Source organism: Camelus bactrianus, chromosome 32 (genome assembly GCF_048773025.1).
Source record: "Camelus bactrianus isolate YW-2024 breed Bactrian camel chromosome 32, ASM4877302v1, whole genome shotgun sequence".
In the NCBI taxonomy this organism is placed as follows: Eukaryota; Metazoa; Chordata; class Mammalia; order Artiodactyla; family Camelidae; genus Camelus; species Camelus bactrianus.
In genome coordinates this window covers 22868818-22892566 of record NC_133570.1, presented here as the reverse complement: position 1 = coordinate 22892566, position 23749 = coordinate 22868818, and the positions used below count along the sequence as shown (strand labels likewise).

The 23749-nt window shown below is 54.6% G+C and overlaps 1 protein-coding gene across 1 annotated transcript in view; it reads left to right on the top strand.

The window, feature by feature from the left end:
• PI4KA (phosphatidylinositol 4-kinase alpha) overlaps positions 1-23749 on the top strand; it is a 74856-nt gene that overhangs the window by 10067 nt on the left and 41040 nt on the right. The window contains exons 2-19 of the mRNA XM_074356737.1: positions 2973-3089; positions 4303-4396; positions 6450-6538; positions 8291-8363; positions 8777-9036; positions 9494-9560; positions 11755-11903; positions 13350-13415; positions 14905-15001; positions 15672-15863; positions 16122-16222; positions 16830-16959; positions 17711-17843; positions 18878-18973; positions 19233-19416; positions 19801-19904; positions 21233-21401; positions 22849-22899. Coding sequence (XP_074212838.1) covers positions 2973-3089; positions 4303-4396; positions 6450-6538; positions 8291-8363; positions 8777-9036; positions 9494-9560; positions 11755-11903; positions 13350-13415; positions 14905-15001; positions 15672-15863; positions 16122-16222; positions 16830-16959; positions 17711-17843; positions 18878-18973; positions 19233-19416; positions 19801-19904; positions 21233-21401; positions 22849-22899 — 2172 coding nt within the window. The remainder of the gene's footprint in view (positions 1-2972; positions 3090-4302; positions 4397-6449; positions 6539-8290; positions 8364-8776; positions 9037-9493; positions 9561-11754; positions 11904-13349; positions 13416-14904; positions 15002-15671; positions 15864-16121; positions 16223-16829; positions 16960-17710; positions 17844-18877; positions 18974-19232; positions 19417-19800; positions 19905-21232; positions 21402-22848; positions 22900-23749) is intronic.

The following is a 23749-nucleotide window of genomic DNA, read 5'->3' as shown; positions in this document are numbered from 1 at the left end:
ATTTTGCAACCTTGTTGAACTTATTTGTTAAGTCTAGTGCTTTTTTGGCAGATTCTTCAGGATTTTCTATAAAAAAGATTATGTCACCTGTAAATAGGGATAGTTTTGCCTCTTTCCAATCTGGATGGTTTTTATTTCATTTTCTTGTCGAATTGCCCTGGCCCGCTAGTAAAGTACTGGCTATAAGTGGTGAGAATGAAGACTCTTCTCTTGTTCCTGTTCCATGTCCAGGATGTGTCTCGGGCAGAAAGCCAGGGCAGTTGTAGGGCTCACCTTGTTTCCTCTTCCCCAGGTGTCACTGTCCTGTGCTCCGGGTCCAGTGTAGAAACCAGTGGTTTCTTGTATTTATCCACTTTTCTGTTGTTTTATGGCAGGAAGATAAATCCAGACCTTGCTATTCCCTCATGGCTGTAGATGGAAGTTCAGGATTTTGTTGTTACAGCAGACATTGCGAAAATCTATCTGATCGTCCTTTTATATATGACAAAGCTGACATTTAAGGGAGGTGATTTGCCGATTTGCCAAAATTGGCATCGTTCTAAGACACATGCATCATGTCACAATCACCTTGGTTTATTGTGATAGCTCTGGGTCACTTCGAAAATGTTGACTTATGTTCAGTATTGTCCAAGGGGGGCAGTAAATTAGAGGAAAACAATTGAAAAATGGAGTTAACAAACAAACAAAAAAATACCCTGGTACTTAAAGCTTAGTCTTCAGTTCTCAGGGAATTTTGTTTCTCCAGAAAGAGTATTCTCAGAGGTTTCAGATAACAAAGTTGTATTCTTTTAGAAAAACGTCTGGCCTGCCAGCTTGCAATGCTATTAATGTAGCTTTATTTTGACCTAAATACCTGACCTGTATTCCCTCTCAGGGTGGGTTCTCTTCTGCAGTTTTCTGCCCAGTCACGCAGACTTGAGAGTGCATCTTATTTTCTCAGACTTGGTTTGGCGTTTCCTTACTTTGGCAGCAAGTCTGCCTCACGGCCTCTCTCCTGTCTCTGCCGTCTTTGTGCTGACCCATCTCCCTACTTTCACTCTCGTCCTCCAAAATCCATTCTTCATGCTGCAACCAGAGGGATTCTTTTAAACCCGTTCTAAACTCCAGTCATGAAGGCCTCCGCATGTGCCCCAGCGGTGCTAGCTTCCCGTGGCCATTAGAGTCTAGCTCTGCACCTGCCTGTGGGGCCCTGTGGGGTCCTTCCTGCCTTCACGTGGACTTCTGGGCATCCCTGCTTCCCCTTTCCCGCTGGGCTGCTGCTCCGCTGGCCTCTCCCGGAGTGATCTTTCCTGGTTTGTCCTGGCTGGCTCCTTCTCAGTCATATTCCAATTAACTGGTGCCTTCTTAGAGAGGCCTTCTCTGATTACCCCTCCTAAGTAGTCCTGCAGGCACTATTGCTGGGGAAATATAATTTGAAAAGATCTCTCAACCCAGAAACCCTCTCCGCAGAGGTGGAAGAGAGAGAAAACACATTTCTTACTGAATAAACATTCAACAGGAATGTGGTATCCCAGGTAGTCGGTTAAGGGATTATAAAGACAGAAAGAAGTTGCACCCTTTTATAGAGCCAAGCAGTCACAACCCGTTACAAGGTTAACCATAACTAGGCCTTGGGTAAGAGGGCTCACCAGCACCATTTGTCATGCATTTGTAGTTCTTCCTGACTTTATTGGTGATTGGAGTGACAGCTGTGTCAGCTGATTGGTTTTATCCAGAGGAGAAACGGGTGCGTCCTGTCTGTCAGGACGTTGCTCTGCAGCTTGGAGCCCGGGGCTGGGCGACAGGACGCCCTCCCTCCACGTGCCGTCCCATTCCTCTCGTGAGCTTACAGAACATTTCGAGCGTTGTTCGTTGTCGTTGCTTAGTCTTAGAAACACCACTTTTTAAGCCTGCACCATTAGGCTGAACTTCACGAAGCGCTGTTTTCATAGGTCTAAAGTGGTTGAAGATTGGCAGATTCGTGGGGTCGACCCAGTAGTTGATCAAGTGGTTGAATCATGATTCCGCTCCTAATGTTACGTCTTTGGGTTGTTTCAGATCTCCCATTACCATACACAACACTGGGATGAGGATGTTTTTTGTAATCTTTGCCCATTTCTGATTATTCCTTTACAATCATTCCTGAAGGAAATTTGCTGGGACAAAGATTGTTGCCGCCTTCGGGTTAGAAGGCATTTCTCTCAGGTCTGTGTTTGCCCTTTTAAATCTAAGCAAACAACAGCAATTTTGCTCTCTTCTAAAAATTTCAGTGGTAATTGGTGCATTTCAGGGCAAATGCCAAGCGCTTATTCGATTTCCTTTGTCATCAAACCACCCGCCCGACCACATGAGTGTCAGTGAGTGCCCTCCCACAGGGCCACGGACAGCGGGGTCGGGGCCTCCTGGTTGTCTTACCTGAGGCTCCGTTCCAAACGTCCCCTGTAGAGACTTTCAAGATTGGCATCACCTGTTTCCTGCTCATACAAAATCTTGATGTTTGGTTCCTTTATGACAGTCACTTACTAGTGTTTCCATCACTTAGTAAACTGCTGCCTTTGGCCTGCCTGCCCTCTGCTGGCCACCACGGCATGTCTGATAACAGTAGGTGTTTTTTTGAGCACAGACTGGGTGCTCTGCACAGTCCTAAGTGCTCTACACGCGTTTTGTGTTTAAGGGAGAGGCCTGGTGACTGTAAGGGGTTTGCATAACCTGCTCATAGGCACCCCTGGGAAGTGGAGCCTCTGTCCTGTCCTGACACGAATGTGCAGATGGGAGGCTTCATGGACACGGCGTTGCAGCCCTTGGGCCAGATTCCTCATGGGGCACAGTCCCCTCATTTCAGAGGCTGGAGACATCCTTTCCATGATCTTTTGATTGAAAAAAAATGACTCATTGGTTGTATAGACTCACTGGGCTTTTATGGTACTGATGCATTCTGAATGGGGTGTCTATGTTTTTAATCTATGGGTTTGGGCTTTTTGTCTCATTTATAGGTCCAGAAGCTGCTCTGTATGTGCCCCGTGGATTTCCACGGGGTCTTCCAGTTAGATGAAAGGCGGAGAGATGCGGTGATTGCGTTGGGCATTTTCCTCATTGAATCTGACCTACAGGTAAGACTTCCCTAGATTGAAAGTTTCTTCAGGCGCAGGAGGGCACGGTTAGGGTTTACATGTGCGCCTGTTTTATTTACCTCAGTCAGCACCCCAGGAATGCGCACGACCTGGTCCAGTGCTCAGCTGTGGGCGAGAAGAGGTTGGGGCGGGAGGGATGAGGCTTCTTTCCGGGCCCCTCCTCGGGACAATGTGTTCTCTGGACCGTGTGAATATACTGTGTTACTTTTTAGAAGTTTGGGGGTTTTTTGGTTTGTTTTTTGCCTTTGTTTTTGCCAGGGAGTTAGTTAACCATGCTTTGTGAAGTCATTGTGTGGCTTCCAGAGTAGACTTGATTTTCAACCTCAGGTAACACACTTGTTAATCAGACTCAGAATAACCATTTCTTTTCCTTCTGAAATGATAGTACTCTTTGAGATAATTTTGTAATACTGGCTTTTTCAAAACCATGTTTGATGTAAGTTAAGTTTTAGAGCCCACGGCCACGGAGGGTGGCCAGTGCACCAGAAGCAGGTCACCAAGGTGGCCCGGTGCCCAGGGCAGGTGGATTCCACACCACCTTTCAGTGAAAGTAGTGTCATAGAATTTTCAGCCCTGTTTTCAAAACTACCGAGGTTTTTTCAGCATTTCCGAGCATCAGGTAGCAACCCCATCTCAGCACAGGCTCATCTGGTCCTTCTTGGAGCAGCAGCTAGGTGGGGAATCTCACGAAAGAGGCGGGTGGTGTGCCTTATGTGCCAGCTGGCTGGTTTGGAAGGAGATGACAGTCATGTTGCTGTTGGCTAACACTGGCTGTGAGCCTAGTGTCCTAGCAGCGCCGGGTGCGGGGAGAAGAAGTAGACGTGAGGAAGGACCCGTGGGGAAAGGAGGGAGAGCTCAGGGCCGTGGATGACGGGGCACTGCCGAGTGTGGGAGCCCGGGGCCAGGAGCTTCTGTCCAGTCCTGAGAGTCTGGGGACTTGAACCCCTCTCAGTAGGCAGCCCTGAGAGTGTGCAAGTGCCTTCTCGTGGAGGCCGGAGCCCGGCCAGACACTCAGCGGCGGGAGGGCAGGCATCTGCCGTCTGGTTATGCAGCCTCTGCCGCCCGCCCGCCGTGTGGAGCCGGGAGGGTGCGACACCGGGCGAGCTCCCTTCTCCAAGGTGAGGCGGCTCAGTCTGTGCTGAAAGGCCACCAGTCATGTATTTCATCAAGTGTCTTTTTTTTTTTTTTTTAGCACAAAGACTCTGTGGTTCCTTACCTTCTTCGACTTCTTAAAGGTCTCCCGAAAGTGTATTGGGTAGAAGAAAGCACAGCTCGGAAAGGCAGAGGTAACTTTGCGCAGTGTTTTCCCAGAACGCGGGGAATCGCACGTGTGTGCGTTGACCGCGTGTGAGCATTGGGGTTCGGCTGCCCTGACACCCCAGTTGCAGCACTTCTGCCAGATCTGCCCCGGCTGTGCTCTCACTGTGGTCCTGAGCCCTGTGGGGCCGGCGCGGCTGAGCAGGGACCTCTGCTCATGTCTCCTTGGCCGGAACTGGGTCACCTGCTGTCCCTGAACCAGTGTATGGCCCTGGGGTGGAGAGGCTCAGCCTGCAGTGAGCTCAGTTCTCCAGCTGTGTTGCTGCTGCTCAGAAACTGGGGGGAGATCTGGGTGTTTGGGACTCAACTGCAAGGTTCGTTGTGAATAGTTCCACGGCTTCATTGATGTTCCTGAGTTTCCATTGAACTTTGCACCTTTAGAAATGGAATAAATTCATGTGTAACTTTTTAACTTGTATTTTATTTAGGTCTCTCTAAGGTCAAAGGGAAGGTTAGATCATCTTCTCCCTTCTTCCCTCCTCTGCCCGCCCCTCCTTGCTTCCTTCCTCCCCACCCTTCGAATGTATTCACGTAGGTCCACCGTACACCAGGCACTGTGCTAAGCACTTACAACGCTGATGATCTTGTGTATGGGTTTCCCAAGACTCCGCAATCTGCTTGGAAGACCACTGACATCTCAGAGTCCATGACCCATGAGACTGAGGCCTGAGGCTCCCTTCCTGTCACGTGGGGGTTGGTGCCTCGAAGGAGGCCCTTGTCCTTTCCATGGGTGGCACGATCTTAATTTGTTAGATGGGCTCAGTCTGCTGGAGAGTTTGCTTTTCCCATGAATGGCCCACTTGGGCCTGTCTGTGTTTTCATCATTTCTGCTGACTTACTGTGCTTAAAATGACAGACCCCAAATTATGCGTGGATGCTGGAATTTGAAGGACTACAGACTAAATAGAGCAGAACTAAAAAGTCTGACATCTGTGTCCACCGTTGTTACCTAATTTGGGGGGAAGTGGAATACTAGAAGATGTTGGTCCTATCTTATTTAATTTTGTTTCAAAACAAGTGTTACTATGTATGCATGGACTCATCAGAATAAAAGTTTCAGCATTATTAAACACTGTTAGAGGTCTATAAATTTCCAGTGTTGGGTGACACTTCAGTCCCCTCTATTTTATTGAGGCAGTACCACCTACGCCTTTACACTCTAGAGCGGTAGTGCCACCCCTGGACCGGCCCCTCAGCACCCCTGGGAACTTGTTGTGAGGCAGATTCCCAGCCCCACGTTGGAGCTACTGAATTAGAAACTCAGGGGCTGGGAAGCAGGCAGTCCCGGAGGACCTGGAGCTGCGCCGTAGAATCACAGGCGTGGATGTAGAAATGCACGGTCATCTGCTGCTACTCTGTGTGTGTCTTTGACTGCATATTCAGTGTTGGAAGTGAATTAAATACTAGTGGTGATTGGACACACCCAGCAGCATTCTATGTTCTGAAGGTGCACACGGTAGGAGTGCTGGGTCCCTTTTGCTCTTGGGTGCAAGTGCTCCCTCCACCCGGAGGCCGTGCTCCTGAGAACCTCCCTGCTGGCAGGCTGAGTCAGAGAAGGGCTAAAAAAACTAGGAGGGATAGAGCAGACCTCTAGCAGCTCTTTTAGGATTGTCTCCCTTGTAAAAAGGAAGCAGAGAAGGAAATAGAAATGTTAATTCAGTTTAAAGTGGTAGCAGTTGGCATTTGACGCATGGCTTCCATGTAGAGTCTCTCACTCTCTCATCGAGATTGACTTCTCACTTTTGTTCAGATCAGGATAAAAAATGGAATCTAGCATGTTGCAAAGCCACGTAACCTCAAACTATAAGTTGGCTCAAGAAGCATTTAAATTTCTTGAACCAAAACATTTGATTAAAAGAAAGGTGGGGGTATGTCTCAGCAGAAAGATGGGGGTATGTCTCAGCGGACACGTGGGGCCCCCCTCTGGAAGAGGGCAGCCTTCACGAGACGGGCCGTGTGCGGGCCTAGCTGGTGGGGTGGCCGATCTGGTTTGTGACTCTACTTCTGTCTCTTGGCCTCCAGGCTCCCTTCCTGTCGCCGAGAGCTTCAGCTTCTGCCTTGTGACCCTGCTGTCTGACGTGGCTCACAGGGACCCTTCACTCCGGGATGAGGTCAGTGCGTGGTGAGCCAACTGCGTGTCTGTGAGATCGCAGGGTCCCAAAGCGGTGACGAGAGTTAAACAACCCAGTCACTTCAATTTTTTTATGTTGACTTTCTTCACACCATTAACAACACTCCCAGGAGAGGCTTGCGTCCTGCGCACAGACCTGAGCTTGCCCACTGGGCGCTGGCATCCCCCTCACTCCGCTTCCCCATCTGCCCCACGAGGTGCAGCGCACGCAGACACGGCTCATCTTCCTGCCTCTCTGCTGGGGAGAGGATTTTCTAGAAAGCTGGAACTATTCTTTTCAGTGCTCCACAGTTATTTTAGTTTTAGTTTGTTTTGTTGGAAATGTTACTAAATGCATTTCATGCTTCCCTTAAATGAAGAATAGGATCATAATTTAAGCTTTTTCTTAACCAGATTTATTATTTTGAAAATCAGTTCTCACACGCTTCTAACATCAGGTCTGTCCCGGGCGTGCCTGGTTTCTGGCCTGATGCTAAATGCCCCCAGCTGGCTACACTTTTTGAGTTCTTGATTCTGTTTTAAAACTTTAAATCTCTTCCCTTAATGTCAAACTGTCAGTTCTGTTGTGACTGTTTCTTCTTAGCTTAGGTTCTTTATTTCCTTGGAGGCTGGCTAAAGAGACAACTAGATACGTTAGTGTCACGTGTTATTATTTAAAAGGTTAACAGGGCTTTTCTGTCAATAACATCTGTCCAAACAGAGAGAGAGGTCGCCGCGAAAGATAGTGCTTTAGCACACTGGGGAGAAATGTCGCTTTTCAAGTCCTCACAGTGCCCTCAGCATCAGTGACAAAGTGTGAGAATTTCAGCTTGGGGGCGAGCAGGTCGTGTCAGGCCAGCCCTGGTTCTCTGCCTGGACCCCAGAGACTGGAAGCCAGGGAACAGAGAGGCATTCGGTCCAGCCACTCTTCCTCGGCGCCGGGCCCACACCACTCCTGACGTCCAGAATCGCTGACGGGGCCGAGGGCAGGTCAGTTGGGAGGGTCTGTAGAGTCCCCTGAAGGACCCCCAAGGGGGCCTGGCCCGAGCCTGCGGGAAACAGAGCCATGGGACAGCGGGACCACGAGTGAAGACCCGGAGAGCCAGCTGACCTCATCTGCAGATGGAACTCAAGCTAACACCATGGGCTTTTGCAGGGACCACTAGAGGCAGAAAACACCAGCCACACGGTGTGGCAGGGGTGGGGCACGGCCGAGGCAGGCGGGTGGAAATATTCTGTGTGCTGTTTACCTGTGAGCTCGTTAGGCCAGTGGCAGGAAGTGCTGCTGCAAAGCTTATGCCATGGACGTGGAGAACCTGTGCTGAGGGTGGAGACTGTTCAGGGTGGGTCCCCACATCCCTGGAATACTGGTGTATTTTGTCCTGAGCAGCACAGTCGGAGGCGGTTTCTGATGCCTGGACTGTGGCCAAGTCATGGGGGCTGTCAGTGTCTGAAGGACTAAACCACGGGGAGTGGAGGAAACAGGGTGTTGAGCTGTGAAGAGAGCTTGGGGGCCGATCCCTGTTTCCAGAAGATGAAGGAAGCAGTGCCTGAGGGTCAGGGGTCTCTGAACCAGCCACAGTGGGAAGGAAGGTCATCTGCCTGGCCCCTCGGCAAGGCCAGCCCACGGGAGTCATGTGTCAAGTCTGAGGTTGCACAGAGAACATCTGAAGCTCCTCTGGTTCTGAGTCGTTTTGTGGTGATTTTCTGACTTTGTTGATAAATTTGTGTCCTGTTTCTTTGGTTATTCCAGATTTTAGAAGCACTCCTGCAGGTTTTACATGTTCTTTTGGGAATGTGCCAGGCCTTGGAGATTCAAGAAAAAGGTAATTATTCTGAACGGTTTTGTGATCGTTCTTTCCCTTGCTTTTCCCAGCCTTCAGTTTCTATTCCTTGTGACTCTGTGCCCGGTGGGTGGCTCCCTCTGCTGCGTGGGGCGTGGGCCCAGACCTGCTGCCTGAAAGCTGGGCTGCTCTCCCTGCAGGGTGTGGGTCTGAGCACAGGGCTGCCGGTTGCCCCCAGAGGGGATAGGTGTGTTGTGGACGCGCATGACTTGCTGAGTGAGTGACTTGGAAGCGACTGGAGGTGGGTAAGACCTCCGGCAAGAGTGGAATGTGTATCAGAGGACAGATGGGAAGTACTGTGGGTCAGTGCTTGGGGTTGGGCCTGCCTAGCCCTCAGATCTGGGGGTGAGGTCACAGGTCCCTGTCTGGTCTGTCACGGCCTCTCTGTCTTCCAGAATACCTCTGCAAGTACGCAGTTCCCTGCCTGATAGGGATCTCGCGGGCATTCGGCCGTTGCAGCAACACGGAGGAGTCGCTCCTGTCCAGGCTCTTCCCCAGAGCCCCACCTCGTTCCCTGCGGGTCCCTGAGGAGCTGGCGGGCGTGCGGAGACGCTCCTTCAATGACTTCCGCTCCATCCTCCCCAGCAGCCTGCTAACCGTGTGTCCGGAGGGCGCCCTGAAGAGGAAGACCAGCAGCGTGTCCAGCCTCTCCCAGGTGGGGCCGGGCTCCCAGGCAGCGCAGGGCGCGGGGGCTTGTCTGATGCCTGGGCCGAGGAAAGCCCAGGCCTGCCGTGTACTCCAGGGAAACTTAGGAAACGTGAAAGTTCTCAGAGCATGCTCCTTAGTGCAGAGGCTCGCCTTGTCCTTTTTGAGATTTATAAGTGATTTCCCCCACTCCTCCCGGGCATGACACATTTCTCCGAGCTGCCAGGTGCTGGCCCTGTTCTGAGCAAGAGACGGTTAGTGCCAGTGGGAAATGAAACTGACTTGTGGACAAAGACAGACACACAGAAACCCAGTAGTCAAGTGTAGGATATGCTGCCAGACATGGAGAACTTGACGTTCTGGAGCGTAGTGGAGAACCCAGAGTGTGGTGGGCTTCAGGGAGGAGGTGGGGCAGAGAGAGCCTTGTCTGAGGCAGTCTGACCTGCCTGTGTGGTTGTGTGTTTCAGGTCAGCCCTGAGCGAGGGGCACCCCCTCCCAGCTCCCCTGGAGGATCCGCCTTGCACTACTTCGAAGGTGGGCTTCCCTTTCTGCTGGGAACCTGACCTTGCGCTCACCTGCCAGCCCACCCATCCAGTTTCTGGGACGTCCTGTGCATGAGGACGCTCACAGGCTCTCTTTTGTCCTGCATCGAGGGTCAAGCTTTTAGAAAACATTTCTTTTCTATTTTTGTTTAAACTTCTTAACCTAAAAATATTTCAAACTTAGAGAAAAGCGCAGGAAATTACCTGCAGGATGCCAGTTTTAGCGTGTGAACCTGGGAAAGCATTGGTTTTCAGGTGGAGAGTCTAACGAAGGGTACTTCCCTTGTTTCTTTTTTCTAAGGTCACTAAGTGTGTAGATGAAGTAGTCACATTACTGTGAGCAATACCTTTTATAGCGCTTTGCTGGTCACAGAGGACTTTCCCATAATTTACGAATTTGATTCACATGGCAGCCCTGTGTGGTGTCTGACACGTGTAAGAATAGCCCACCTTCTCCTTGAGGGAGGTGAGTTGTGGGTTAGGTGATGGGGAATAGAGAAGCCAGAATCCCGTGCCCCACAACGACCTCTGCTCTGTTACTGGATGACACTGATTCTCAGGGAGCCTTTCTCCAGAGGATCTTAAAGATGTGAGGGAATTAAAAAAAACAAAAAAAACCCAAAAAACAAAGGAGAGGTATCTCTGTCCTCAAGTCAGTGTGGACGGCTTGGGTACAGTACCTCTTGGCTGTGCAAGAACATACCGTGTGACAGTCTATGTGTGTTCGAATGCAAGGCTAAGTCCACCCCCACATAATCCCAGTGTGTTACTCCAGGCCTCATACCCCGTCCCCGCCCCAGGGGCACCCAGGAGCTGAGCCGTGTCCTGGAGGGCTCACTCTCTCTGGTGGCGGCACCTCTGCGCCTGCACTTATGGTGCGTACCCAGGGTCAGTGCACTGTGCGGGCTGAGCCTCCCCTCAACCCACGCGCCTCCCACCCCCAACTTTCCTTACTTGCCCTTTGCTCCTTCCAGTCCCTCCACAGCACTGCATGAATCTAGTTTTAGGAATGATTTTTTAAAAGCACAGATCTGATCATCTCCTGCTCAGAAATTTTCAGTGGCAAACCCTGCGTAAACCCCAAATCTTAGATCTGTGGTCCCTGCAGTTGCTGCCTTTTGCCCCCATCAGCGCCCACCACACGTGGGGCTTCGTCCTCGTTTCAGGGTGACTGTCCAGGAGATGCCCGCTGACCACAGACGTGCTCTGTGACTGACAGCGTGATGTTTGGTGCATGTGTGCGTGGTGAGGTGATTGCTCCAGTCACGCCGTTAACCTGTCCTTCTCCTCCTGTGGGTACTGGGGTGTGTGTGGTTGGAGCACCTGAAATCTCAGCGTGTTTTCAGTGTCTAGTGGGGGTGTAATTAACATGGTCGTCAGGTTGTAACCAGCTGTCTGGACTCAGCCTTCAGAACCGCTGCTGTATGCCCTGTGACGGCACCTCCCCATCCCCTGACCCCGCCACCCACCTCGTGATGACACCGCCCTGGCCCCTGGCCCATCCCCCCAACCTGTGCCCCGCCTTTGACTTCTTTAGATTCCGTGTATAAGTGAGTTCATGCAGCTTTTAATTTCTGTGACTGGCTTGCTGCATTCAGCATATGCCCTCCAGGAATAGTGCTCAGCCTGAAAAAGGGAGAGCCTACTGTCTATGGCAATGTGGACGAACCTGGACTTGGTGCTGAGTGGAATTAGCCAGTTACATGTGTCCGTACGGTGGAGTGAATGCGTGTGAACCCATAGGAGTGAATGCGTGTGGTACCTGTGGGTTCACACGCATGCACCCTCCCCGCTGCTCCCTGTGAACCAGCCTCGTCACCCTCCCTCCTCACTGGGTGGGCTTCCAGCACCTCTGCCCCTCCTGGTGTTACCGCCCCCTCCCCTCTGTTATAAGTGGCCTCAGACTTTCACATCTCTGTTTCTAAAAAGGTGTCATTCTTTTTTTTCTTACTCTTCTCATTTGTTAAATTTATCCTGTTTGGGTTGAAAATCCTAGGAATGATTCTCTCCAGCTTTTCCCCAACCACCCGAGTGATAGGCTCCCCTCCCTGAGGGTCTGCAGTCCAGCCTTTGCTTGCTGATCACAGAACGGACTTGGAGTATCAGCAAGAGCTGAATGTGTGGGTGTATTGGGAGCGCCCTGTCCCGTGTGCCCAGGGCTGACCGCCTGGCCTTCCTCCCGGCAGCCTCCTGCTTGCCCGATGGGGGCGCCCCAGAGCCCGAGTACTACTTCTCCACTGTCAGCTCCAGCTTCTCCGTGTCTCCTCTCTTCAGCGGCGTCACCTGTAAGGAGTTCACCGTCCCCCTGGAGTTGCTCCGGGAGCTCTTAAACCTGGTAAGCGGAGTGCTGGCGGGTGAGTGGACATGCGTGTATCCAGCAGGACTGCTGTGATTTAAAGGGAAGCTGGGCGTCTGGGCATTGCAGAGCACAGCTTAGTAGTCGTAAGGTTGCAGGTTGAAGAAGGAAGGAAGGGGACGCTCTCATTTTGTCCTTGCAGCAGCCGTGTGGGAGAGGTGGCCACGCATCTCCACACCTGAGGGGAAGAGGTCCGTCTGAGTCCACAGTGGGTGGAGGGCAGGGCCCAGGCTCAGCCCAGGAATCTGACCCCAAGCCCCATTTCTCTTGCATCTGACACCCACTCAGGGGCTGCCCTGTTTAGATGAATACAAAGTGGACTTTTCATACTTGGATACCTTTGCCTGACCTCTGAGGTCATGTCAGAGACCCGATTGTCCGAGTCTGAGTGGACAGGCCTGTGGCCCTGACTCTCAAGTGGCTGTGATTGAGCTGGGATGCCACACGGGGGCTTCAGGGGGTTGGATGGACTCTGAAGGTGGAAGAGAGACGGGGAAGGCCGGGGGGGAGGCTTGTACTGGAGGAGCAGCCCTCTGCCTGCGAGGGGCCAGGGCAGAAGTCGCTCTGTGCGGCTTTGGGTGAAGGTGCAAGGACACGTCGTGGCATCCCCCCACAGGGTGCAGCTGCCGTGAACTGCTTGGTGGCCGTGGATGTTCTAGAAGTGCCCTGAAACTGCCCCCACCTTCAGTGTCCTGGCAGGGTCCCGGCTCAGACATCCCCACAGAAGGCTCAGTGTTTTGGGTCCTTTAAGGGAATTTTTTTCCCCAGTATATTTTAACTTCTGAAGATTAGATTTTTTTTTCTCAGCCGTTTTTCAATTTCTTCTTCTGGCATGTGGTTTATCATGATCTATACATTTTGAAACTGAGCTTCTTGCAGCACTATAATGGGGGTGGGGGCAGCAGTGTCAGGTGGTCCTGCCATGGATAGAACAGTGCAACCCTGTCCTGAGTGCTGGTACAGGGAGCAGCTGGGAAGAAAGGCGTCTGTGAGAAAGTTCAGGTGTGCCCTGTGGTTTGAGTGTGCCCCGGGCGGGGGCGGGGGCGGGGGGTGTCGGTGCTGAGGACCAGCTGGGAGGGGTTTGGGCACACAGTCAGTGACGTCTGGAGTCCGGATGCTTCCTCTTCCTGGAAATGGAAACCTGCATCCCAGGATTTGAGGCTCTTTTTGTTTTCATTCTTGTCTGGGATAAGGTGAGAAATTGCAGGGATGGCGGAATGCGGGGCGGTGTGTCCACCGGAGCTGCAGCCACGTGTGTGTGTGTGTGGTGTGTGTATGTGTTTATGTGTGTGTTGCTGGCCTCTTTCCCTCACGTTTTCTCCTCCAGCCTGTGATGTGGTTTATGCGTCAGCGTGCTGTGTTCCTCAGGAGCTGGGCCCCATCTTGCCATCTGTCAGGCACTCATGGGGTCTGACTTCCCCTCAGGTGAAGAAGATCGTTGAGGAGCCCGTTCTCAAATCCTTGGACGCAGTTGTCGCCAGCGTGACAGAGGTATGTCCTCTGAGGGTGTCATGCTGGGGTCACCTGCCGGGCACACCTGCATGGGTGAGACTAGGGGCGAGTGGAAGGATGGCCCTGGGGCCTTGGCCCAGGCTCCCTGGTCCAGTGATGACAGCACACCTGCCCCTGAGGGCTTGTGTTACCTGCGTCCCCTCCTGGGGCCTCCGAGCAGTGGTCGGACAGGTCTGGGGGTCTGACACGTGCTCACAGCCCACGGCCAGTGCAGAGCCAGCTCCTATCCAGGCCCGTGGCTCTGCATCCAAGCTCCTTCCTCGTCCTTGCCCCCGAGGCGCTCCCAGAGCCACTGCTGAGGCTTGGCACACACCCTCCGTCTTCCAGGCTCAGGCAGTCCCTGACTTAGGAGTGTGAGGGGCACATACTAGGCAGCGGCCGTCTTTAGCATGATTGCAACCAAGGCCCAACTGCGTTATTTATAAAATCATTGAGTGTCAGTGCTGAGAGGTCTGAAAGTCCCAGGAATGTTTGGGCTGTCCCCTTCCAAAGGTTGCTGTGGCCGAGTGCTGGGCCCAGGTTCCTCATTAGGATTATAAGACACACAGCACCTGTTACCCCTGGGCTCAGTTACGAAGCAGGGAGGGACCACTGGAGCCCCTCCTGAGCTGCGGCTGCATCTCGCCCTGCGCTGTCCGGCTGTCTGCGGGCGTTGGGTGCATGTGCCAGCGTCTGCCCTGCGGGGGCTTGGTCTCAGTGTCGCGCACTTCCTGGCTCGTCTGCAGGGCATTGTCCTGCTGAGGGCCTGAGCTCTCGCTGTGTACTCTCAGGGGCCCTTGGTGTCCGTCATGGGTGCGGGGTCGTTGGCCCAGGGCAGACCAGGACCCAGGGTGGGGAGCCGGCCCACACTCCATCTGGGATGAGGAGTCAGCCTGCTTCCAGAGTTGAGGCTCTCTTGTCTCCTCTTTCAGGGCTTGTCTTCCAGGTGGAGGTGGGGCTGGGGATGTGGGCTCTGTGACCCTTCTCCCTACGGAACTGAACAGAGCAGTTTCTCAGGTTTTTGTTTTATAATTTGGATTTTAGTATAAATTTCCATTTGAAGAAATGGTTTTGTATATTAAAAAAAAAAGAGCTTGAAATCCTAGACTCACTGCAGTGGTACTACCGTCATTGGCTGTCACTGGCTATCACTGCGTGCTTATCCCATGCCAGACGCTGCAGTGGGGCAAGATGTGTGGCGTGGGAGCTGCAGCACTCTGCTCATGGGTGATGGAGCCGGGCTGTGCACCTGGACCCCTCCTCCACCTCCCCACTCCTCATGCCCCCTGTTCAAGGACGGCCAGAGGGGGTGGGCTTTCAGCAGGAGCAGGTGGTCCTTACTTTAGGCGCCCCTGGGGCCCCCCCCCTGCAGGTGTCTGGGCAGCGTGAGTGCCTGTGTCCTGCTGTTGCATCAGGAGCAGAGTGATCACACAGGTGGACGGTTCCCCTGCTGGGACGGTTCTTTGGGGTCATGAGCCTCTGTCTGCAGGTCAACCCCAGCGCCGACCTCTACTACAGCACGTTCAGCGACCCCCTCTATGTGGCCATGTTCAAGATGCTGCGGGACACCCTGCACTACATGAAAGGTGAGGACAGGGCCGGCCCGCACAACCTCGGGCTTCCCTGCTGCCGCTTCCTAGCACTACGGGTGACATGGCCCGGTCCTGGGAAAAGCAGTAATAGAGGACCCTGCCTGTGGCCCTGCCTGCAGCTCTACTCCTGCCAGTGGGCCTCTTTGGTGGGTGTGTTTCCTCAGAAGTTTTCTAAAGTGGACATGTTGTCTTGTATTGATCAGCTTGTCACGAATACAGTTCCACGTATCTATCTGAGACATCTTAAAACATTGAAAATGAGGAAACGAGGCACTTGCAATTTTCCCCGGCTGGTCACGGCTCAGGCGCTCCTGAGCTGTCCAGGCCCCGAGGACGAGAGCTTGAAAAGGCTATGAGCACTGGGCACTGCCGTGGGGGAGGTCCTCTTCCTCGGGTGCCTCCGGCTTTGCCCTTTGTCTGATCACCGACCCCCTTTGTAGAGAATATCACAGGGGTATTTCTTGCTAAATGGACTGTTCCCATGCAGACACACCCTATACAGTGCAATGGGCCACACGTGTGCTGGGGCCACATGTACAGGGGGCCAGCCATGCAGGCCCATCCCCGCTCTTCCCAGTGGGCCTTCTCAGAGGCAGGTTTGCCAGCAGCGGATGCCCTCTTCCTGGCGTCAGCCGTTCCCAGCCTGGCTCTGGCCTCCCCACAGACCTCCCCACCTCCTTTGTGAAGGAGGTCCATGACTTTGTGCTGGAGCAGTTCAACACCAGCCAGGGGGAGCTCCAGAAGATTCTGCACGATGCAGACCGGACCCACAGCGAGCTGAGCCCCCTGAAGCTGCGCTGCCAGGCGAGCGCGGCCTGTGTGGACCTGATGGTGTGGGCCGTGAAGGATGAGCAGGGTGAGCGGGGAGCTCGGGCAGAGAGGAGGGCTGTGCGCAGGACTCGGGGGTTGGGGCTCGGGCGGCAGTGGGGAAAGCCACCTGTGGGACGGTGTCGTCACAGCAGCAGGAGACGACCGGATGCGGGTCCAGCTGGCAACGCCTGCACTGCCATGTTCCCGTGGAAAGTCAGTCCCCAGGGTTTAGTGATGTCGTTGAGCAAGTCTCGTGGCTGCTGGCCTTTTTAAAGATTCACACCCTCCTCTGGTTCTGACTCAGGCGCAGAAAACCTGTGTGCCAGGCTGTCTGAGAAGCTGCAATCCAAGACGTCCAGCAAAGTCATCATCGCGCACTTGCCCCTGCTCATCTGCTGCCTGCAGGTCAGTCTTGGGACCTGGGTGCTCTTGTCGTCTGGGCTGTGGTTGGCACCAGCAGCGGGTCTGAGCTGCTGTCTCTCGGAAGTTGATGAGAGCCACTATTGACAGCCAACCGGCTTTCTCTCAGGGGGCTTCACGTATGGCTGGGTCCTGGTTTGTGGACCCTGCCCCTTGTCTGCCGGGTGTCCCCACGGCTGTGGACGTGTCATCTCTGGTGTCAGCTCTGCCAAGACCTTGTCATGACCCAGAGACTCCACACCCACCCTTGTCTAAAAATCGTGTTTTGGGGGAGGGTACAGCTCAGTGGTAGCGTGCATGCCTAGCATGCACAAAGTCCCGGGTTCAATCCCCAATGCCTCCGTTAAAGGTAAATAAATAAAAACCCAATTACTCTCCCCCCCAAAAAAATTGTGTTTTGAGCCCGTTTCTTTTGGAAGCAAAAAAAAGGGGCGCACTTAAACAGTGACCCTCCCCTTTGGGTGGGAGAGTCCCGACCACCTCTTTCCTGTCTTTTTGCCCCGTGGCCAGGTGGCCCTGGGAGCTTTGCTCCTGGACATCTCCAGTGGGCGCCTCCCCTGAGGCTGCCTGACGGCTCCGCTGTGCATTGCAGGGTCTGGGCCGCCTATGCGAGAGGTTCCCGGTGGTGGTGCACTCCGTGACACCGTCTCTGCGCGACTTCCTGGTGGTCCCATCCCCTGTGCTGGTGAAGCTGTACAAGTGCCACAGTCAGTACCACACAGGTAACACCTGTCCTGGGCTCGTCCTGCCTGCTGTTTCCCCAGCTTTCCCTGCACGAGCCCCTCGGGGCGCCAGGCCTTCCTCTCTCCGCTGTCCTGGTGTGTGCTCCCGCCACCACTCAAGGCCCTGCTCCCCTCCTCCCTTTTTGGTACTTCCTGTCCCTGGGGAGCTCTCCCCGCACCCTGACTGTCCAACCCCACCCCATGAGGGTGTCCTTACCTGATTCCAGGTGAGGATGCGGCCGTGAGCACGTCTGGTGACCTGCAATGACTGACGTTGATTAAAACACTTGCTGTGGGCCCGGGTGCTAGTGTAGACCCACCTCACTGCCTGTAGTCCCACCAAGGTGGGCATTTTAGCCTCTCCCGTCAGGTGCAGAGACCCAGACTCCAAGTGAGGAGGGTCTGCCTCTGAGGCCCCCAGGCTTCCCAGCTTCTTGCACGTTAGCTGCATGCTCTCAGGGCCGGGGCCTTGCCTGAGTGCCTGGGCGTCCTGACTCCTGAACCATTCCTTGAAGGGTTGCTGTTTTACATGTTCGTCACCTTGTGACCAAGGTGACCTTCCTTTTGGTTTATACATTTGTTTCCTTCTTTCTGTCCTCAGACACCTTGTGTTCTGAAATGCCTGGTGAAATCTTTTTGGAGTGATTGCTTTTATAGCTGAAAATGATCATGTTGTTTTGGTTTTGAGTTTCGGACAAGGGTGTGGAAAGTGTAGACTTAACCAGACACATATTTGAATTTTTCCATTCAGTTGCTGGGAATGATATAAAAATCAGTGTCACAAATGAACATTCTGAGTCGACCCTGAATGTCATGTCAGGAAAGAAGAGCCAGCCTTCCATGTACGAGCAGCTGCGGGATGTGGCCATCGACAACATCTGCAGGTGTGGAGGAGGGGGAGGGAGAGAGGAGGGGAGGGTGGGGGAGGGGAGGGAGGGGGAGGAGGGGAGGGAGAGAGGAAGGGGTTAGGGGCTTCAGACAGAGTCAGAGACCTTGATTCAGCAAGGCTTCTTTCTGATTATTCTAACTCTATGCTTGATCTGAAAAGAAGAATTATCACATACTTAAAAAAATAAAGCGTCCTGCTTTTCCTTATCATAAACACGATAAAAACTAGAAAAAACCTGTGATGTATAAAATAGTAGAAAGTAAAGAATTGTCTGTTATTCCCTCACCAGAGTAATGATGCGTTGTCATGTTTTATCTTCTTTTATTTCTGTGTAATTTCTGGTGTAAATGAGCGGTTTTCCAGGCCCGTGTCCCTTCTGCGCAGGCTTCTGCTGTGTGAACCGTTGCTCTGCAAACTCGGAAACTAAATACATTCTGATTTCAAGGAGCGTCTCTCTCTTTCTCTGTCCTGGCTCTGTGCTCTGGGGGCCACAGTGGGACATACCTGGCCCCTCTTTGTCATTCTCTTCTCTGACCTTGTGGCCCGGAAGCCAGGCATGTGGGGAGTGGAGACACCTGTAAAGGTTGATGTACTTTGGGGCTTTTAAGTCTCCCTTTTTCTCTAGAACATGAGCATTTCTCTGTACTACTGAAATCTCAATAGTAATTTTAATATTCCCTCAGCCCCCTTGGGACCCTCAGTCTTGTAAATCAGTTACTGTGACTTTTGTTCAGGAACCGGGAATTTAAATTTGGTGTTAGGATGAGTATGATGTTCTGAAGGAGAATGTTTTGGGCAAGGTAACGAAGCTCCTGTTTCCCAATGAGATGCTTATTGGGTGGGTGGGTCTGCGGCAGTCTTCTGCGTTCATCCTGTGTGACGACGTCCTTTCCCATTTCTGGGCAAAGAGTACCTGGCAGTTCTTTAAACCTTGTCCCCCCGAGACCGGAAGACTATAGCACAGGCCAACACCAAAGGCTCACCTGGTGGTTCTGATGCTGGGTGCTGTGTGGCTTTCTCCCTGCTCAGGTGCCTGAAGGCCGGCTTGACAGTGGACGCGGTCATCGTGGAGGCCTTCCTGGCCAGCCTCTCCAACCGGCTCTACATCTCCCAGGAGAGCGACAAGTGCGTCCCGCCCCACCCCACCCTGGCCCCGAGGGGCCGCCTGCTCTGCGCAGGCTCATGGGGACATGTGCAGGTCTGGCGAAGCCCACCTTGGAACGTGCCCGAGACACCACCTGGGAGTAGAGACCTCTGCCTTCCCACGTGGTGCCGGGGACTTTGTGTTTCTGCCGGTGGTCAGAGGACGTTTCCTCGAGAGACTGGTGGTGCTGGGGTCCGGGTCCCTACCTCTGTGTGCTGAGCTCTGTTCTTCCCTCCCTAGGGACGCTCACCTGATTCCCGACCACACCATCCGTGCCCTGGGACACATCGCTGTGGCCTTGAGGGACACCCCAAAGGTCATGGAGCCCATTCTGCAGATCCTGCAGCAGAAATTCTGCCAGCCCCCCTCGCCCCTGGACGTGCTCATCATCGACCAGCTGGGCTGTCTGGTCATCACTGGGAACGTAAGGAGGCGGGCGGGCCCTCTTCAGCCCCTCTGACCACCAAGGGCGTGAAAATACAGATTAAACTTGTCCTGCACTTCAGTGAGGTGCTCCCTGCACGTGAGTGACGTGCTCCCAGCTGGCTCAGCGCTGAGCGCTGCTGAGGTTTTTTCCAGATGAAGGCAAATGTTTCTGAGAGTGTTCGGGGGAAGGAGGTTTAAACTGGTTTCTCACTGATGTTAAAGGAATTGAAATCCAAACTGTTTCTGAGTTGGTGCTGAAGTTGAGGTTTGTCTGAAGCCTTAGGAAGGGGCGGCCTTGATGCTCTTCTGGCCCTTGTGGTCCGTGGTTCCGGGAGCGTCCCCACTGGGTGCTGTGCTGACTGTGTCCCTCACTCTCCCACAGCAATACATCTACCAGGAGGTGTGGAACCTCTTCCAGCAGATCAGCGTGAAGGCCAGCTCCGTTGTGTACTCAGCCACCAAAGACTACAAAGACCATGGCTACAGGTAGTTCTTCCCAAACTCACCATCGTTGTACGTCCTGACCGTCTCGTCGAACTCCTTGTGAAAATGTCACATTTGGGGAGTTGTCTTTTAAATAAACGTCTCTTCTTGCAAAAGTACTACGTGCTAGAAATCCGCACCCTGGGAGGGAGTGAGCACCTCCCCGCGGCCGCCCCCACTGGCACCGTCCCACGGGCCCAGCGCCCACGGTGACACTTTCTTACAGACTAGCCCCCCCCAACACGTCTGCAGATCTCCTTGGGTGTCTGTGTGTGTCTGTCGGGGGCAGCGCTGTGGTCTTTCTGACCAGCGCTTGCTTGCATGTTAGGTAGTTGTCCGGTTTTTCTGCTGCTCGGTGCTGCGTGTCTGTGAGGTCTCTGATGCTCTCCCTGGGATGGATTCAGAGACAGGTCAGGGGGTCAAGGGGAGGAGGTGGTTACAGTCTCCAGTGGTCGGTGTTCATGTCAGTCTTGCTTCCTGTGTGATCCTCGCCCTCCCCGGGGAGGCCCTGGGACCAGGACACACTCTGTGTTTGGAGCTCCCCTAGGACTGGGCAGATCCGGGGAACGGGAGGGATGGGAGTGAAGTCAGGCGGATGGGATGGGCAGGCAGGACTGTCTCTCTCCTCTCCTGAGCACTCCATCCAGGGGACTCTCCTGCCTCGAGGCCATTTCTGGCGTTGCCCCCAGGATGACTTGTCCCCTCCCGCTGGGGGAGGCACCCTGCTATGTGTGTGCCCTTCCCTCTGGGGTTTTTGGGAAGGGTGCTGTGATTTCTGGGACCAATGTGCTCAGTGCTTCATGGGGAGTGTTCGGTTCCTCCCACACCTCACTGGGAGGAAATTGTTACCATTATTTGATGCAAGAAGAAACTGGGGCTTAAAGACCTGAGCTGCTCAGTGCGGGGTCCAATGGCCCCGGAGCCTGGAGCCCGGCCGCCCTGTGGGTTCGTGGCGTCAGCTTCTATTCAGGTGTACTTGGGGCAGCAAGACCCCTGAGCGCTCCCTGCATGTGTGACATGAGCTGACCCTAGCCTCGGCCCCCAGGGGAGGAAGTGGGGTGTTAGGCAGAAGTGGGGTGGTAAAGACCAAGCGTGACTATTGTGGGAGGGACCAGAGTCCCCTGGAAGCCAGCACGTCTGTCCTCAGCCCTGGTTGTTCTGGGCCCTTGGAAGGAAAAGTCCTGAGACCTTCCCAGTCCTTGCATGCAGGCTCCTGTAAGCTGTGCAGCCCCTGGCCGCCAGCTCGTCTCAGGGGTGTGTTTGTTCACAGCTCCTGGGCCCGGGGAGGCAGAGAGGCCCCGCGCTGTGGCCGCGTCCCTTCTCTCCCACAGGCACTGCTCGTTGGCGGTGATCAACGCCCTGGCCAACATCGCAGCCAACATCCAGGATGAGCACCTGGTGGACGAGCTGCTCATGAACCTGCTGGAGCTATTTGTGCAGCTGGGGCTGGAGGGCAAGCGGGCCAGCGAGCGGGCCAGTGAGAAGGGGCCTGCCCTGAAGGTAGGGCTGTCTCCACGCCTCCTGGTTCCTTCCCAGCGTGCTGGCGGGGTCAGGGGAGGGGGCGGCTTCCCCATCAGACCTTACCGGCCACCTCCGCCAGGCCCCTCCCTGTGTGGCTATCACGAAGCTGGGGGAGTGGGTGGCGCGGCTGTCATCACAGCATATTGACAGCAGGAGAGGGGCCTCATCTCTGGCCATCCAAGAGAGACGTATCCACGGGGACAGACAGAATGTCAGGTCTTGAACTCCAAAGGGATAGATTGGGGAGGTTGAGGCAGGTTCAGCCTCACCCCATCGCCTCCCCTTGGACATGTCGTGTGGGTCCATGTCTCTGCCTCCTTCCTGTCTTCCCCTCACACTCCCCCACCCCAGACTTGCAGCTTCCCTACTACATGAACACCAGGGTCTCTGTGGGCCTGCTCAGCTCTGCCTGGGAATAAACAAGCAGGTGGTGGTCGGACCTGCCCCGGCCCTGACCCCAGCTTCCACAGTCTTCCTCCAGGGCCAAGAACAAAAGCTCAGGGAGGTGACCAGAGACAAGGCGCAGCCCCTGCAGACTCGGTGGGAGGGGGCAGTGGGCATAGAACAGGGCAGTGTGGCAAGGGGCATCCGGTGGTCCAGAGGCCTCTGGGGAGGTGACATGTAAGGTGGAACCATCAGCATGGAGGACTCCGTGGCGAGGGTGTGGCTGGTGCAGGCAGGGCCCGAAGACCCTTGGCCCCACTTCAGCCCTGGTCTGCCAGCCCTTACCGCCTTCTGGGCGACTGGCTTCTCACAGTCTGGCCTTCCTGGCACAGTGGATAAGGGGCTCCAGCCTCAGGAGAGGGCTCTTAGCGCCAAAGGAAGCAGAGGCTGTATCCGTCTGAGGGTCCCAGGAGCTGTGGCAAGGACACCTCTGGGCCCCAGGGCCACTCCCTCTGCCACTCTCTGTACCTCCCATCCCGTCTCAGCCCCGCGTGGCCACATCTGTGTGTCTGGACTACGGTTTACTTAGCGATTTTTAAGTAGCCATCAGATTTTCCTGAACTTGGAAAGAATCTGTGTATGTTGTAGGAAAGGTACGGAAACGTATAAATGATTAAGTGAAAAGCACCCAAATCGCTCCCCTCAGGTATGATCATCGTTAACATCTTTGCAGACTTCCTCCTAGACGTTTAGCGTAAACGTCTCTGTTTCGCGTGGTGGGTTCTGTGTGGGAGCGGACGCTCAGGCCGTCTTCTTCCGCTTACCGCCGGCGGTGGGCGCCTTCCCAGGAGACGCTGTGCGGCGTCCACGCAGAGGTGCCGGGTCTGTGCCGTCACCTGCTGCTGGGCGTTCTCTCCCTGCCGCTACACACCCGACTCGTCGTTTCTTTCAGAGGAAGGCGTCCAGTTCTCGTAACTGCGCCAGGCGGCCTTCTCGTGCGGACGCACACGCCCGCCGGTGACCCTGTCCTGCTCTCTTCCAGGCCTCCAGCAGCGCGGGGAACCTGGGCGTCCTCATCCCGGTGATCGCTGTGGTGAGTGTCTCCGGTCAGCGTGTCGGAGCCCAGGGCACTGCCCGGTGTTATCAGCAGGCCATGGGGACCCGGCTACGGGACTGTCCAGTGGGCCTGTGCCTGCTGTGGCCCCGCCACCTCGTGCCTTCCTGTGTCCTCCGTGCCTGGCCCAACCCCCTCGGCCGGCTGACCGGGGCTTCACGTCCCTTGGGCGTGGCTCCCAGGTTCGTGGTCGGACTCGGGCTCACCATGCTCCTCCCGCCCACCCTGGGGCCTCTGACTCGGGCCGGGTGGCACCGCATCCCTCCCCTCCCTGCACCCCGCCTTGGTGGCCGAGAGCCTGTCTCCATCTTGTCCTGTCTCGGCCTGTGCCTCTCCTCCCGGGGCTGCCTGTCACTTCTCCCTGGCTTGGCGTCCCCGGCTGCCAGTCCTGAGCCAGGCCGTGTCATGTTTAGTTTTCTTCCACGATCCTCAAACATCCACTTAACTTGCCTTCTGGTTGAGCCTCCAGTGCCCACCTCGTCGGCTTCCCAAACACTTTCGTGTGTCCCACACGTAGAGCTTTAGAGCAGCTGATCCCCAGGCCGCAGGTTGACCCAGGGGCGGGGAGGCCGGGCAGGTGGATGGAGAGCCCTCTCCTGTCCCAGCAGTGGTTTTGGCACCCACTCTGGTGGGCATTCATCACCTGAATCTGGGCACTGATGGGGCCCTGGTATAGCCGGCCGAGGCCAGGGGAAAGAGGTAGCTGACTGGCTCCTCATTGAGACGTTGTGTGCTATGTCGGGGGAGTGTTCCACCTCTGGCCTGCCCGCCCCTGGGAGTGCCTGACCCTGACCAGGCGTCGGACAGCGTCCTCTTCCTGAGTGTGTAT